At 40.8% G+C, this 17,278-nt stretch overlaps 2 protein-coding genes across 2 annotated transcripts; one reads left to right on the top strand and one right to left on the bottom strand.

The window, feature by feature from the left end:
- The first annotated feature begins 2,846 nt into the window (after window positions 1-2,846).
- slc1a5 (solute carrier family 1 member 5) lies at window positions 2,847-12,504 on the top strand. Its single transcript, XM_034115307.1, has 8 exons — window positions 2,847-3,534; window positions 7,835-7,877; window positions 8,013-8,081; window positions 8,192-8,358; window positions 8,478-8,711; window positions 8,893-9,087; window positions 9,256-9,390; window positions 9,960-12,504. The coding sequence occupies exons 1-8, from the start codon at window positions 2,996-2,998 to the stop codon at window positions 10,192-10,194; spliced, it is 1,617 nt and encodes a 538-aa protein (XP_033971198.1). The 5' UTR covers window positions 2,847-2,995; the 3' UTR covers window positions 10,195-12,504.
- Window positions 11,048-16,368, bottom strand: fkrp (fukutin related protein). The gene is made up of 2 exons (XM_034115308.1): window positions 16,011-16,368; window positions 11,048-15,715 (listed from the first exon to the last, which is right to left on the bottom strand). The coding sequence occupies exon 2, from the start codon at window positions 15,604-15,606 to the stop codon at window positions 14,008-14,010; it is 1,599 nt and encodes a 532-aa protein (XP_033971199.1). The 5' UTR covers window positions 15,607-15,715; window positions 16,011-16,368; the 3' UTR covers window positions 11,048-14,007.
- Between the last annotated feature and the right edge of the window lie 910 nt (window positions 16,369-17,278).

Below are 17,278 nucleotides of genomic sequence, written 5' to 3'. Positions count from 1 at the left end.
AAGTGAGTGATAAGCAGTAGGAATTTTCATTTATGTGAAATTACACTTTCTTAACAAAGGCTATGTCACTAGGATATAGGTGTGCAGGATTTTGTGGGGGCGAACTGTACTTAATGATCCTAGATTTAAAAAGTCAGAAATTCATTTATAAAAGAACTGTACATTATTTGAAAAGAAAAGTCCCTTTAGAGAAGTAGTAAGCCTGCTTATGAAAAGTCGGCTGTAACAGACACAGGAGGAAGGTTGTAGGCAGTGCATGTGAGTCTGATTACAAAGTGTAAATCCGTGAATAATTTCGGAGGCCCCTCCTGGTCACATAAGGCTCTACAAGACCAGACAGGGTTTAGGGGCCTTCCTATCACTTCTGGACTACAGCGATGGAGCTGAATCTAGACTTGCTGTGTTTTCATGACTCAGCACATTCCTTGCCTAACATGTGGTTTATGAACACACATTCTTATGAATATATCTTCTGTGGACGCTTTTCTTTTGAGGGATTCTTACAAAATACAATGTCCCTTGGAGGTGAGCTTAGTGAAAGCCTTTCTGCATTGCACCTGGGTCATGCTACATGACAACAGTAGAATTCCATTACTTTATGGCACATTGAGATGTAGTGTTATGTTTCCTTTCTGTCTCCACCTTCCTAATTTCTTTATTGGCTCTCATGATACCTGAGACAGCTGTATTCTGTTGTCCAACATGTCCTTTTGTCCGTGTCCTGGTTTCCGAGGTCACATGATGCTTGTGCCGTGTGACTTTATTCAGCAAGCAGGTACATCACCAAACACTCTAGGCAGTGTATATATAGACAGGAATATTTAGAAATATACTACAGACACATAATGGCATTAGATTGATTTAAGTTTATTTTCTGTATCGTTTTGTCTTTGTTCTTGTTGTAAGCAATCTGCATTTGGAAGAAAACTCAATTTTTGAGATGTTAAATAACAGCAGAAAATCATCTTGTCAGGTATGCGGCTTGTGCAGATTGTGTGTGCAGTGTGTTTTTTTATAGATGGGGCCTACTCTCGGCTCTAATGTGCCTGCGGGTTTAGCTATTGAAGTTGTCCTTTCTCACAGAGTAACGCTCTATTTCACAGAATCACAGTGATCCTCCAATCATCTCACAGTCAGGGAGAACAAAGAACAGGCTTGAGATAACAAACTAAGCAATGGGAGAGGACGGCTTCCTATCAGCCTGAGTTCTGGTCCTGTGGGTTTTATTTGGTGTTAAAGGTGTTTTTCCCACAAATGTCTACCAGTGGGACACTGTTTTAGAGGGGATTGGATTGTTGTTTGAGTGTAAGCTAACCCTAGTCTTTATTGGACCCCTACACACGCATTTGAAGCTATCAGACAGTCCTCAGTATTTCAGACAATGAGAGTCTGTCTCTGCTACAGTTTGACACAAAACTTGCCAAAAAACTGCAGGGTGGCAGCCAGAAAACAATGATTTGAGAATTTGAAACCAGTTTTTTGCTGTTTTCATCCCAAAATCTCCCTCTCACTTTCATTCTTATATTTTGCCTGCACTTGTTCCTGAAATATATCTGAATAAAAGGAGAAGGATGCAGTGTATTGCCTTGCTTTCCAGTGATTGGTTAAGTCACAGTGCTGTGATTCTCAATGATCATTACTTGTCATTAAAACATATCCATTGATTAAATTGCTTATTGTTATGGTGATGTGCTTGTGGTTCCACATGCCTCACCCTTTGATGTAAAGACTATAACAATAATGATATTCTTTGTTGAATTGGTTCTTGGGAAGAGAAAAAATAAACACTCAAAGGAGGGAGGTCTCATCAAATGTCCAGTGGCAGTCTCCACAGCTGTGCAGGCAAAGCTTCCCGGTTGATGTACTTCACTTGCAGCTTTTTCATTTAAAAATTCTGTGTCACTTTTTCAATACATTTTCCTCATGTTCAATTTTTTTTTAATTCTCAATTATTTGCATATTTATGCTTAAGGAAATGTGCATGCAGTGATGCTTTCCCTGCACCAAGCAAGACCTAGTTTCTTGCTATTTTCAGGTAGCTATTTTCAGTGTATTCACATCAATCAAATAAACTATTGCTGCCTAGTCTTTCATGTATAAACTCTATTTAAACATGAAAATGCTGCTATATGCCACACTTTACTTTTGTCTGCAAAGTCTACACCATAGTTATTATTTTCTAGTTATTAGGCCCTGAACACCGGCTGTTCTAGATGAAGGTAAAGACAACATGAAACATACATGATAATTGGCTAAAAGTAATGGGGGGGCAATATAACATTACCTTGAAATGTGACAACTTAAAAGTTATTTTGTTTGTGTCATGCACATTCACATTTTCATTTTCTCCTGGACTTTAAGACAGCTGAATTATTTGAAACATGATTTGAAATTGTATTGTAAATTGTATTGTAAAGAATTATCTTTGACTTTGACTAGCTCTGGCACAAAAAGGTAAAATACAAGATGGTTAATCATCCAACCAGACGAGGTCATCACAGATAAAGGATATTTGACTAAGAACAATCATTCACATTGCCAACACTCTACCAACCTCTCCCTATTTAAACTGCTGTTTCAGCCTAAAGCATTTGATGAAACTCACCGGATTGCTAATTCACTATAATCGTCCCTGATCAATTTAGCCTACATGTGAAATACCGTTCTTTCATTATTTGATTGATTCATCAACAATCTTGTGTTAATAGCTTATGACCATTTACATTTCATTGCAACAACAACTACAACGACTTAACGAACTAGTAGTGTGACAGCTTCCAGTTTCTCTATTCAAACCATTGCATCAAACACGCCCAGTTAACGTCATAGTGGGTGTTGCCTTTCCGAGTAGATAAGTGAAGTCCCATCGCGGCAACTTCGCGTGTGTGACGGAAACCGGCAGCTAGTGCTTATACTATTCAAAGTTACTATCACCTCAGTAACAATAGCGTTTGAGCTCTTCGGATTATTGTCAGGGTCACTTTCAAAGAGCACAATGGCTGAGAAGATGGACATGGAGGAGGGGAAGGCATCCAACGGCGAAGCACACATGGATGAGACACCGGCCAACGGAATGAAGAGCCCGAATAAAGGTGGCCAGGAGCCGCTGACTCAGCGGGTCAAGAGAATAGTGATGGCCAACTTGCTGGTGATTCTCACCGTGGCCGGGGTCATCATCGGTGTTTTTATTGGACTTGGGGTGCGCAACGCGACGCTGTCCAAGACCCAGATCATCTACATCGGGTTCCCCGGAGAGCTGCTGATCCGGCTGCTGAAGATGATCATCATCCCCCTGGTGGTGTGCAGTCTAGTGTCCGGTTCGGCAAGCATCGACCCTAAAGCCCTGGGCAAACTGGGCGGCTGGGCTATGCTCTTCTTCCTGGTCACCACTTTGATTGCGTCCTCCATCGGAGTTATAATGTGTTACATCATAAACCCCGGGTCTGGGTCGATAGCCAAACCCACGTTGCAAGGCTTTGGGGACGAAGTACCTGTGGCTAAAGAAGTGATAGACTCCTTCTTAGATTTGATCAGGTAAGTGATTCCCCCCCCACACTTCAAAACCTGCTGAACCCAGACACTCTTAAAAACGATGCATACAATGTTATTGTTCCTCAAGTTATGTGTTAAACGTGTTGCTAATAAGTTACACACCAAGTTGGCGTTATCTTTCGGTAATGTAATGTTTTAAAGTCACAAAGACACAAGTCTGGTCACGTGTAGCTTGATGTGTCCTCAGCTAGGTGTGCTGTAATGACATCTACAGTTGCATCAGCTCTGCCTCCCCCGGACAGAGTGCCTGTTGTCTCGGTCTGTTCCATACGACGACTACGGTCCTCCTTCTTTTTACCATGTTTTCTTTTTGTAGACACAAGTTGACTCAATAATTTAGTTTTCGTTCACATTTTGTCTTTATTTTGACACGTGGAGTCTTAAGTAAACGTGGGTGACACTAGGCACTTGGTGTGAAACTCTTCCTGTTTCGTTCCCCGTTTGTAAAACCACCAGCACACTTCTGCTCTTCTAATTTTACTCTAAGGAAGCGCGTCACGGTTATGTCAGAGTAGGTCATATGTCCTTTCCACTTTACTACCATACGTGTGAAGGAGGATGTATTTTTAACACAATTTAAAGACAAACGTTAGTGTGTACACAGACACGTGGTTAGGAGAAATGTGGTCTAACATTTATCTGATGTCAGAAGGCTGGCTCAGTGCCCTGTACCCGGCAGCCTTTAATTTGGTGACCCTGTTAGCACTTGCATGTCGCTGTGTCCATTTTTCACCACACTGTCTCTTTTTTGTATGAATGTGTGACATTCATGGGACATCATGAGACCTGTGCCACATCATCTTTTGAGGAACAAGGGACAACAGCAGTGCTTAGACTTGGCAAAAGGTTTACTCAGAATCTAACATTTTTGACACATAATCATGTATTGAATTTGAAGTAACACATTGTTGGTTTTCTCGTCTCCAAAATCAGATAGATCCCCTAAAGGCATTTCTTATCTGAGCCAGCAGCTATTCATTACATTACATATCATTTGTTAGACGCTTTTATCTAAAGCGACTTACATACATTCAGTATTGTGGACAATCCCCACAGGAGCAATTTGGGGTGAAGTGTCTTGCCCAGGGACACAACGACATGCTGACTGCAGTGGAACTCGAACTTGCTATCCCCTGATTCGAAGTCCAGCACACTATCCACTGAGCCACAGCCTCCTATTCAGTAGTAGATTTGTTTACTATAAGGTTAAAGGCTCTTGAACCTCAGCCTTTTTATAAACACATTGCCACACACTACACCACAATGTCCTGCTAGTGACTAGAGAGGGCCTGTGAAGTTTTTTCTTTATAGTTGAGAAACTGTACTGTTTTGGTTAACACTCTTTTGAGTTTCGGCTATGTGATGGGCTCTCTACAACAGTATTTATTGAGCAATATAAACCTGTATTGTTATTTCATATTAACTGAAATTCACTGTTCATATACACGTGGGACTCTATTGCATAATCTTTTCTGGTTAGTTTAGAGAATTCAGTGCCACTTTCCATGAATTATGGAATTGTTTACTATAAAAGCCAGAATGTTCCACCCTCTCTCCCATACCAGCAGTGTGACCTTGCCCGGGTAACATCTCCTAAATACATTTCATACTGCCCACAGCCAGATTACACATGCAGGACTAACAGAGCAAAACACAACCACTCGTAGATTAACAATGTTATCCTGATGGTTTTTATCAGAGGCCCTATGTAAATTGCAACACAATGGTCTGGTTTACAAACTCAGATGGACTATTTACCATTCTGTTTGACTCTGTTCATGTTTAACAGCAAGGATCAAAAGGGATATACTTGTTTTACTTCTAGAATCAATATACTGGTCCAGTTTAGTGTTAAAGGATGTTCCTGAATACAACGTCTGGAACACCTTTGTTCAAAATGATTTACTGTGGTCGTCTGCTGTTCATAAAGTAATGTTTAACTTGTGCAGGACACATGCCAACACCACACACACACACTAACACATTATCCTATTATGAAAGCTGACAAAACCCGTGCCTCTCATTACAGTGATCCTTCTCAGTGATCCTTCCTTCTCAGATGGTGTCCTAGTTAGTTGTGACAACAAAGACAAAGAGACTTTACCGGGGGGCTGTTCATCAAAGCGTAAAAATGGCCTGGTCATTGTTCCAAGACTCACACTCTATTAAATGCTTTTCTGTCATTGTCCAAGCAGTACAGCAGAATACCAACAGTTAGCTTACGGATGTTTGTGATGGGTTAAACTGTGACTGGAGCCACTCCTACATATCCTTGTTGACATTTCCTATCTGCCACATGTTGTTTGGTTTCCCACTTTAAACAATATGACCTACATTCACAGGTGACTGCTATCAGTAGCTGCTGGTGACACCTGTGACATTATTGACAACGTTATTTGCCAATAGCTACAGGAAAGAAGTGACACGTCTCAGTGTTTTCTTTTTTAGATTACTAAACCTAGTGTGAGTATCATTGTCTTAAGCGCTTTGAGCATCTGGAAAAGCGCTATAATAAATGTAAGGAATTATTATTATTATTAAGGCGGAAGTGTTCTCTTTTTAAACAAGCACATTTACTTAGAGACTTCTTTATATATTACAATTAAAACAATTCCAGACAGGCGATTCACTTCCTAAACTTTCCCATTTCATTATATTCATGCTTTGATTATATTACTTTGTGTCCTGTCTAATGTGGCTCAATGTGTAAAGAGTAGGAGCTAGTCTGTCATCTGGCCTATCAAGAACCTAAAATAATTGTTGTTTTGTAAGAACCTAAACATTAACAATTCCACGTCGACTTGTAACAAGATGCTGGAAAGACGTCACAACAATTTTCCTAAAACAAACAGAGGCCTGACACACAATAAACACACCCACCTAATGTCATTTGAACTTGTGTGGATTGTTGTCATACCACTGATTATTGTCATCTCTGGTTGTGAAATAGACATGGTTATTTGCATACAGCGCCTGTCTCTTTAAGCCCTAAGGGTAGTTCAAAAGCAGTGGGCGGAGATACTGAGATGGGGGGGTGATATATTCTAATGAACCTGCATTTTATTGGAAGGGTTTTGTACCTGCAACAGGAGTGAATTTGCCACAACAAAGAACAAGAAAGTGGATCCATTCTGGTTAAATCTCTGCAGAATCAATTCCTTAGCAAACAGTATTGTTTTATCCTCTGAAGTTGTTATAACATCCATTAGGCCTAATGATTAGGGATGTCAGTGTATTGTTTGTAAATCAAAAATCGTTTGGCTCTTCATTTTGATCATTGTATTCAAAAGCAGGATCTGCAAAGTATTTTCAATTTTTTTTATCAAAAGTCTTAACTGATGATTTAGAGAACCGTGGCAGCGCTTCTAATGATACTAAACATACAGATATTGCGATGATGTCCCTTTGCTAGTCATACAAATCAGTTGTAAAAAAACTATAATACACAACCACTTGAATATCCAAATAAAGTTTGCTAATTGCTTGAAAGCCTGGCAGCCATGGCTATTTGCAGCACATCTTGCCTCAGCCTGTGTTCCCGTTGCAGGGTGTTTCATGTTGCCATGCCACAATCACATGATGTTTTAATTCTAATGCATTATGGTTCCAATGCAAGGGAATTAATGGTTGGAAAGGGCTTGTGAAGTTAATGCCTTGATTATATTCTAAATCCAATACATATAGGACTATCTGGGACACGTTGGTTTCATGCGTTCTTAGAGATTTAACATACAGTTCGACCAATGTACCAATGTATGTGTGTGTACACTTCTTAGCAGAGATTGAATAGCCAAACGGCAATTAGAAGTGGGGGCAAAGGGGGAAAAGGGGCTTAATAGGTAAATTCTCCCAGCTATTTCCACATGATCCATCTTGTGATTCCATTTGCTTGAAGTATCAGTGGTAACTTTTGCTGCTGTCTCTACAACAGAAAGAATGGACTATCTTTTTGTAGTTGATTTAAATTATTAATGTGCTGTGAAAACATTTAATAATTCACCAGGAACAGCTATAAACTCAACAAAGACCACTCTATAGCTTTACAATGTGTTTGCCTTGTGTCTCGATTCACATAAGTGCTCAGGGTTATTTTTTGCTGTTGTGTGTATGCAAATGAAAACAAGACTCACGCTTTGTATTGTTTTCTGCTCTTCATTTTTTAAACATGTAATTTATCTTCCTCCAATTACAGCTACATTGTTTTCATTGGATTTCTCCTGAGACATCTGGTATACACACTGAGGAATTATCGTTAAAGTGTTTTGTTTTTCTCTCTCCACAGAAACATATTTCCATCCAACCTGGTTTCTGCTGCCTTTCAATCAGTAAGTACTGTAATCTGTTCTAGAACTTTACAAAACTGATCATTTGAAATTGTTCAAAGGATATTTTTAGATTATTTATTTAACTGACTCAAGTTACTAAAGTAAATAATGGTCAAAACTTTCTTTCCCATCCAGTATGCAACAAGCTACAAGCTGATTACCAGGAATGGTACTGATGGAAACCTCAATATCACAGTGGAAAAGGTAAAGGGCCATAACATTAACCAGAAATACCCAACACATCATAATCCAACATGTTTTTGTGTCTGGTGTGGATCTGTGTCCTGACATTTTTCTTCTGTGCATGTCTCCAGGTGCCTATTGGTACAGACCAGGACGGGATGAATATTCTTGGTCTGGTTGTGTTTGCCATTGTTTTTGGTGTGGCTTTGAGAAAACTGGGAGAGGAAGGAGAAATCCTGATCAAGTTCTTCAACTCGTTCAATGAAGCCACCATGGTGCTGGTCTCCTGGATCATGTGGTAAGAAACTTGCGTAAATGCGAGAGGCTTGTTCTCTGTGTAAGTTCCAGAACCATAATTATTTAATGATCTGTCCATTTCTTTGTCTTTCCTGCACTCACCTCACTGTCTCTCTACAGGTATGCCCCTCTTGGTATCATGTTTCTCGTGGCTGGCAAGATCGTTGAGATGGAGAATGTTGCCTTACTATTTGCCAGTCTGGGCAAATATATAGCCTGCTGTATGATTGGACATGCCATCCATGGCCTCCTCGTGCTGCCTCTCATTTACTTCATCATTACAAGGAAGAACCCATACACCTTCCTCTGGGGGATATTCACAGCTCTGGCAACGGCCTTCGGAACGAGCTCCAGGTAATAAACTGCACGCTGCTCTCTTCTGTCACTCCCGTATGCAAACACACACACTTATTTGTTCCCTCTGGTTGTTAATACTAAGGATATTCTGTTCTTAAACACACACTTTCCTCTCTCTACAAACACACATGGAAATACCTTTTCGCCTCGATACGCTCACACATTCCTTGTTTCCTAGCTCTGCCACTCTGCCCCTGATGATGAAGTGTGTGGAGGAAAATAACGGCGTATCCAAGCACATCAGCCGTTTCATCCTGCCCATCGGAGCAACCGTCAACATGGACGGAGCGGCTCTCTTCCAGTGTGTGGCTGCTGTTTTCATCGCTCAGCTGAACAACTATTCACTTAACTTTATCCAAGTCATCACCATCCTGTAAGTCCCAAAGCCACTGAAACACAACTGGAGTTACACTGCTGAATACATTTTATATGCAACTCTTCAATTGCAAATGTAGTCTGAATAGAATAAAATGTGTGTGACAATGCTGTATGGAAGTGAATCTGTGTCTAACTGTGATCATGTTCCCTCTTGATTTGTTAGTGTGACAGCCACAGCATCCAGTGTTGGAGCAGCGGGTATACCTGCTGGTGGTGTGTTGACCCTCGCCATCATCCTGGAGGCCGTAGGACTGCCCACCAAAGAAATCTCTCTCATCCTGGCTGTTGACTGGCTTGTGTAAGTACACAACTTTTGGGATTTTAGGAAAAACACAGAACACAACAACCAAGCAACAGTTATGACATACCTTACAGTTATTTACAGAGCGCTTTCCTTAATATGTCTTTTATTAAATGTTCTGAAATGTTGGCCTCTTTAAAAGAAAATGATTTGATAGGTCTTGATAATGTTATACTGATGTGTTGACTGGAAACATTTAAAAGGGGCGTCTGAATTTATTTATGTTTTGCACAGCCGAGAACTGGATCACAATAAAAAATGTTCCACATTGCAGTATTTACTGCGGCACATCCATGAGTCTATCTCCATGGTGACCGTCATGCTTTGAGTTTTTGTTAATATTGTATAGTGGGATTACATCAATGTTCTTCTATGCATTCAAGTCTAGGACGTTTCTTTTTTCTAAGTTACTGTTATTTCTTTGTACATACACGGTATGATCACAAAACACAGATGGGTATTCATTTTAATTCAATTTGGTCTTAAAAGTCCAAAATGTAACCTTTTGAAACCTGCATAAACACTGTATATAAATGTGGTTTGCCCTCCCTTCTGTGTCTCTTCAGTGACCGTACCTGCACAGTGATTAATGTAGAGGGCGATGCCTTCGGCGCTGGGATCCTGCAGCACTTTGTGGACCGCACGGCCCAACGACAGGAGGGAGCAGAGCTGAGCGAGGTCAGGCTGGAGGGGGACCAATCCGCTTCGGCCCCGGAGAACTCGCCGCTCATTGAGAGGCGAGGTGGGAGGGACAGTGAAGAGAAGAAGTCTCCGTCTGGTGAAAGAGAGTCGGCCATGTAATCCAGCTGCTGATACCATCAATGATACACTCACTTATTTGACACTCCTGCAAAACCTGAGGTTCTTAACCCCTTTTTTATGCCCTGTAGAAAAGAGAGGATGGACTATGATGAAATGAAACTTTGTCTTACCTCTACACTATTTAGTGCAAAAGAGTTACGGCGGACATTACAAATCCATCATATTCACAGGGACTTTTGTTTCCTTGTTTAGAGGCAGAATTGTACATTAGGCTGGCTACTAATGTTGCATATGGTCGGTCCTCTTCAATTTTTTATGTCAGACATTTTACATTTGGCCAAGTTGTAAACAACAGGTGTTCACCAAATCACTGTGTACCTCCACTATGTCAAGGGGTTGTTCTAGTGACCCTCAACCATCTAATTTTATTTAAAAATTAAATGTTACATTTTCACCATTTTGCACACTACTGGTGTTGACCATTAGGGCAGCTTGTTGACTTTGTGGGGGAAAACACAAAAATGTCTGACTTTAAAAGTTGACAGGGACCACATAACTGCTTGCCGTTGGTTTTTCTCAAGAAAAGGTTTTCGTATTCTCCATCTGGAATCCAGTACCTTTTTTTAAATGATTTTTGTTAGTCACAATCTTCTTTTTTACTTTGTGTATTTTATTTTAAATCCTTAAAGCCCCTTTTTAATGCAGATATCATGTCATGTATTTAAACTTCATGTCTTGTGTTTAAATGTGTCATATTTAAAGCATATGAAACACTAGTTTAACTAAGTTATATTCCATATACCCTGCATTGAAATGGCCGAGACTGTCCTCAAGAGAAAAGACACTACATTAGTTGTTCTAGACGTTTTATTTTATTTGTGTCTGTACGAAGACTCTCTCATGGTAAAAAGCAATAGCACACAAAGGAAATAATATCCTCTTCAGCCGCACAAAAGGACATGCTTGATGCTATTTCAATACCCCTATGCTTAATGAAGGAACTTTTAACTCAAGGGCTTAAAACTACGTCAATATATATGGAAACAGATTGACCTCCAAGCCTTTCTGCCTCTTCTGATGGACGGTGGTGTGAAGGCTGGCAACACAACCTCAGGTTTAACTATGGCTTGAAGACTGTACTTTTAATATTCTGAGACCAAAAATCACCCAAACAAGGAAAACGTTCAACACCCGTTAACTTTGAATGTCATTTCCAAGGAGATTTTTATTTTTTAACCAAAGCCTACATGTTCAATTTTACTTGCTGTTGCTCTGTGTAGGTACCATCATATAACCAATGCACAGATGCATGTTAAAGCACAGACTGTTATAAGGACATTTGTTTGACATTGTGTAAAGCGTGACTTAATGTGATGTGTAAGTCACTAACAAGTCCTTCCACTACAAGGATTTTGCTATATTGATCAAATAGCAGCAATGGACTGCTAGTTTGTTTTGATTGTTGGGGCCTGAAAACTGAAAGGATTTAAGTCAAAGTTAAGCATGTCTCCACATAAACCTGTTTAAGTTTGCCTTTGATGGACATAATCATGAAATACTAATTATATATGGGCTTCAGGCCTACATGTATGTCATCGTTAATGCCTCTGATAATTTGTTTAATTTCTATTTATTTCCCTAATCAAAATCCAAAGAGATTTTTTTAGCGTATGTTTTGACATGTTAGTTACTCCAAAATGCAGTTACATGTTGTGGGTTAGATTGTAGACTCTTTGTAAAAGCTGATCCTTTTGGAATATTCTTTTTCATATTAGCAGTGGTAGACTTGTGAGACTGTAAAAAAGAAGTGATGGTATGAATTGTATTGGTGGCACCCTATAGCTACACGTCTATTTTCAAATGTGACATGCATTCAATGTGTGCACCATATGCCATGTATGTATGATTAACTGCAGTTGCACTATTGAATGTGTATTACTTCCATCCATATCATTAACTGTTAAAAGCAACCAAATTACTGGGATATATTTGACTAATGTTCAATACAAATTCATCAAGTCTGTATTCTTTATCAGCTTTTATACTGTTCTAGTTTTGCAGTATATCCCATGATGGTCAAAAAAAGGAAATCACTGCAGTCCTGCGGCCTCATCATTTCTACAGTCAAATGTATAATATGTTAAGCATTTGGTGGAAGGTTGTAAAGATTTTATCATTCCCTTCTGAGATCTTTCACTATATGGACATCTGTCTGGTCCGCGCATATTATCTGTGTTGTGCGTGTGCACATGGTAGTTGTACATTTATTAGTGTTTCAAATCTTCCCAGGTTACAGTCTGAATTTACTGTCTGAAGGATGTAAACAATAAAGGCCTTTTTTTTAATTTATTATTTGGTCTCCTGGCCATTGTTTTGGTAACTCCGTCAAGTAGGTTATAGTTTTGATTTGTTTGCCAGCAAGATTACAGGAAGGAATACTGGCCCTATTTTTACGAGACTTGGTTGAAGAGTGTTGTCACTTTCATTAACATCGTGAGAGAGGGGTGTGTGTTTTAATTGCATGCACTACAATCTGCAAAGAAAAATATATTTGTTGCCTCATGAAAACTCTAGTTCGAGTCAGTCATTTCCAGATTATATACTATGGCAGCATGCAAGAGGGAAAACTGATTTAATATGTACTGAGATTCCTATTTATTTTAATCCAAAAATAACCCCACAGCCATTTATGAACAATTTTGGTTATCCTACATTAAGTAAGTAACGCAAATACACCACCATTGGGACAGTCTGACGTACAAGCGAGTTGCATTCCTGTGTGTCCTGTTATAACCCCCCACCCCCTGGGCTCATGCCATATGGCTGAAGAACTCCCATAATGCTGTTAACAGTATGGTTAACACAACTTAGTGCAGAAGCTTAGGAGTTGTAAAGGCCAGATAATACTCAAGTGTGTTGTGCCACCTGGTGTTCAAAAAGAATTGCAACCCTCCTTTATACTGTGTGTATTTGCCATCAACCCTCAAAACAAATTAATAAAACATTCATTTATTTGACTAGTTCATCAATTGGGGTTACATCTTAATACATCACACACAAGCAACAACATTATAGGAAACATGTTGTACCCAGAGAAGTTGGTAAGTCTGTATGTCCAACTTCACAATTAAAATATTTGCTTTGATTAATCTCTTTAATTGGAATTCAATTTCAGTAAATAAATAATGGGCGCTCAGTAGTCACACATAACTGAGCTAAGGGTTATTAATCGAGGAAATTCCAGTCAATGTTTTTTACTGAATACTAAGGCCATATAAACCTCCCCTATTGCCAACAATAACAGGGTTAAGGATGATTTGTTTCTCATTTCACAACATGGTGATGTATTGGCCAAATGGCATAAATACACATTAACATTTATTCACAAACTGTGCAAAATTGAAAGTACAAGTGCATAAATTATTCTGTACATAATCTTAAATACTGTTTAAGATAAAGTACTTTGCACCTATTAACAAGACAATACATTTGTAGTATGTATCATCTTTACAGCAGTCATATGTGTACTTTACAGTACAGATTTAGTGCACCATGTAGTAAAACCAGTCTTCGACCATTTTGAATTTGCACTATTGCATTGAACTTAGAAAGGCAGAAAACATTTTTGATTATACATCCAAATACTGATGATGAAGAAATCTTGACCAGGCAGTAGATAATAGTGGTGATATAACTGTTGTAAAATAGAAAGCAAATACAGTTTTTTTGGTACCGTATTAGTTTTCAGGCATCATATTTTTTCTTTCAATAAAATAAATTGAGGCAACATTTTCAGTGTTTTTAAGTAAACAAATATAATACAACATAAACAGGCTTTGGAGTCTCTATCTCTCATAATTTGCTTCTGTCCAGCCTCTTTTTTGTGGGGTTGGGATACTGGGGGTTCTCAATAACGCCCTCTCCAAACTTGAGCTCCAAGAAGGCTCGGTGGTTGTTGGGGCCGTAGGCGGTGATGCCGGCAAAGGACATGGGCACCAGCGGCTGCAGAAAGTGCTCCGGGAACTCCACATCCTGCTTGTGTTCTGTCCATGTGTCTTTTGTCATGACGCCATTACGCGGATAGAACGGCCACAGGTCAACATGCAGGTGGTTGGCCTCGCTGTACTGGACCCTGTAGAAGTCTCCTTCCACTGCACGCTCCCACACATAGCCGTTAGCATCCACAAGAGAGCCTGAGTCGAGGTTCTTCAAGTGATCACAGTTGGGAATATCCTCCAGGTAGATGCCCAGGTCCACATCATAATCCCATGGGATGATGTCCTGATGACGGACAGCGCCCAGAAGAGACCCCCCTTCCAGCCAGTAGCGTACGCCTGAGGTCTCCAGGATGTTGATAACATATTTGGTGGTTTCCCTGAGAGCCCGCAGGCAGCAGGGAGGTGTCCATCGATCCAGATAAAGGTAGTCTGGAGTGTCGTCCTGTACAGTGCCAAAGCAGCGAGGCGTCTCTTTACTACAGCCATACCACTGTTCCTTCCCATCGGACAGCAGGAGTCGCTTTAGACCAAAACTCCTCATGAGCTTCCCGGTCGTCTCCTTTAATCTCGTGTCGGCCTTCCATTGGTTGTGAGCGGAGCTGAAGAGGGGCCGGTGGTTTGCGGCGAAACAGGGGCTCTCCAGCAGCTTGACCTTCCAGCCTCTCAAGGCAGTCTGGACAAAGAGCGAGGAGAAAAGGGGCCGCCCCAGAGGGACAGAGAGGTTAAATAGATCCTCAGTGCGAATGAGGACAACTGCATCTCCTTGTAGAGCCGTACACACACTCCCACTGCTCCCAGACGCAGCCGGCGAGTAGGTGGCTGTCCACTCTCTGAGGTTCACCCGCAGGTGGAGACACTGCACAGCCGATCGAGCCAGCACAGGGGAAGCCACCAGCCTCACAGGCCCCCCACCCTCACCTTCCAGCTCCCTGATGAGCCTTTCAATAGCCCGAGGTTGTTCCAACTCTACTCCATCAGGCACCAGCAGCACAAACTCTGTCTGGACGTGAAACTCAGGCCTGTGAGCTTGCGGTGGCTGGTCCGGGCTGGGCGAGAGCACTAGAAGGCGCGCCCCCTCTGGGAGCAGCAGGGGGGGGTACGGAGACATGTCAGCTACAGCCAAGAAGGGAAGCTCGGGTCTCTGGCGGAGGAAGGAGTTAGCCACATCCCCAACGTAATTCTCAAAGTTTTCAAACTCCCGAAGAAGAACAGTCACGCGTTGGCCACGACTGTGACCCTCACCTCCGCCCACTCCAAGGTCACCTCCAACTCCTACAAGAACCCCTAGGCCTCCCCCCAGACCTGAGGCCGGTAGGGCTGACCTTCTCGTGCCCCTGCCAAGCTCCTTCCTCTTCTCCATCATTTGCTGCTGGGCCCGGGACACGAAGTAGAGGATGAGGAGGTTGAGGAGGATGGCGCCAGATAACAGGCCCTGGCACAGACTGACACGCATGGCAACTGATTTTACTTTCCAGTTCCTCTCAGGAGAAGTATAGATTAGTCCAGTGGTGGGTCTTAAGTCCCCATTAGTGTAACAGTAAAGGGATACCGTTGAAGACAACCTGTGAAAGACAGCAAATATATACAAATGTAGTAATTCTGTTTTTTTCATAATCCCTGGGTAAGGGAATGTAAGAAGATGCCTTGACTGTATGGTACACCTTATGCTCATTTAAAATTGAAACAGAGGACTGCTTTAATTTGAAAAAGACAGCAGTGCACTAAATTATGCTAGCAATAATCTGTTATTTTAAATGTAAAAGTAGGGCAGCCATAGCTTCATGCAAGGTTAACTTTCATATATAAACAAGCAGCATTAACAATCTTTAAAAACAGGATGGTACAATTACAACTTACCTTCATTTGGATGCATAATGTATCTTGTAAATAAACTGCAGTCCATCCCATCATGCATTAGCAATGTTATCAGAAGCATTGACAACGTTAAGCCTATTAACTTTGTTGTACTATATTTGGTATTCATGATGGTCCATTTTAGCATGCTCTGGTAGCAGAGGAGCAAACCAGGCTTAATCGGTGGCAGACAACACAACAATACATATTCATTTTTTAGCTAGTATTTGTGCAGTTGTGGTTGAAATAGAGTCTCTAACATCTTATCAAGAAATCGACAGCTAACTGCACGCAAATCGCATGCGAAAATGCCATACTATGTAGCCTGACCCAAACACAACCATGAAACCCATCTGCACGAATCACGCTTGCCGAATGCCCAATGTCCGCAGCAACAACAGAAACACTTCCGCCTTCAATTCTTCAAAATAAAAGGGGCATCTTCGAAAACGTATTCCCACAAAAATGTAATGCGAATACTTATCAAAACTCTTGCTGGGCCAAAGGTTACTTTCACACAACAAATAACAATTATGTTCAACATTGCATTGCTCTCTCGCTCTCTCTCTCTTTCTGCAACTGTATGTGAACATTTGTAAAAATAAATATAAATAAACAATACATTAGAAATATGTTATGAAATCTTTGCACTTCTACATACTGCAAATAATATTAAGAGGATGCATGTTGACGATTTTCTTTGTTATTTTGAGAACTGTTGGGATTGTATGGCACACAAAATAGCGGTCGACCGCTCATTGAAGGCTTCTCAATACTCTAATTTCCCCTCGTCGACTCCCCTCCTCGGCTCCTATCTTTGTGTCCCGCCCACAGGAGATGCGAGCGGAGGAGTCGAGGAGGGGAAATTAGAGTATTGAGAAGCCTTCATTGTGTTGTGGAGATGTTTTAATGCAACGTTTTCAAACAGGAAACACAGTTGTGGATAATGTTGGCCAACTTCACTGTCCTCAAAATTCCTGCTCACAAAATGGCAGGAAATGAACTCCCCTATCGACATGTTCAGTGTGTATTACTGCAAACATGGCCCTTTATTTGTCACCCGCATTGGGTATTTCCAAAAGCAAACACAAGGAGGAGGAAACAAATCCGGGATTTACAGAGTAAAAGTCGCAAACAACATTTAAACATTTGTCTTAAGTTGTATGCATTTAAAACCCATATGTTTGAGTCATTTTAGCATACACTTATAAATAGGAATGTATGATAAATATGGCAAATCGGTAACTAAACAGGCCACAATTTTACAAATA

The sequence above is a fragment of the Trematomus bernacchii genome, unplaced genomic scaffold (genome assembly GCF_902827165.1).
Source record: "Trematomus bernacchii unplaced genomic scaffold, fTreBer1.1, whole genome shotgun sequence".
NCBI lineage: Eukaryota > Metazoa > Chordata > Actinopteri > Perciformes > Nototheniidae > Trematomus > Trematomus bernacchii.
Note: the sequence above shows the minus strand (reverse complement) of the source record. Positions and strands in the feature narration are given on the sequence as shown.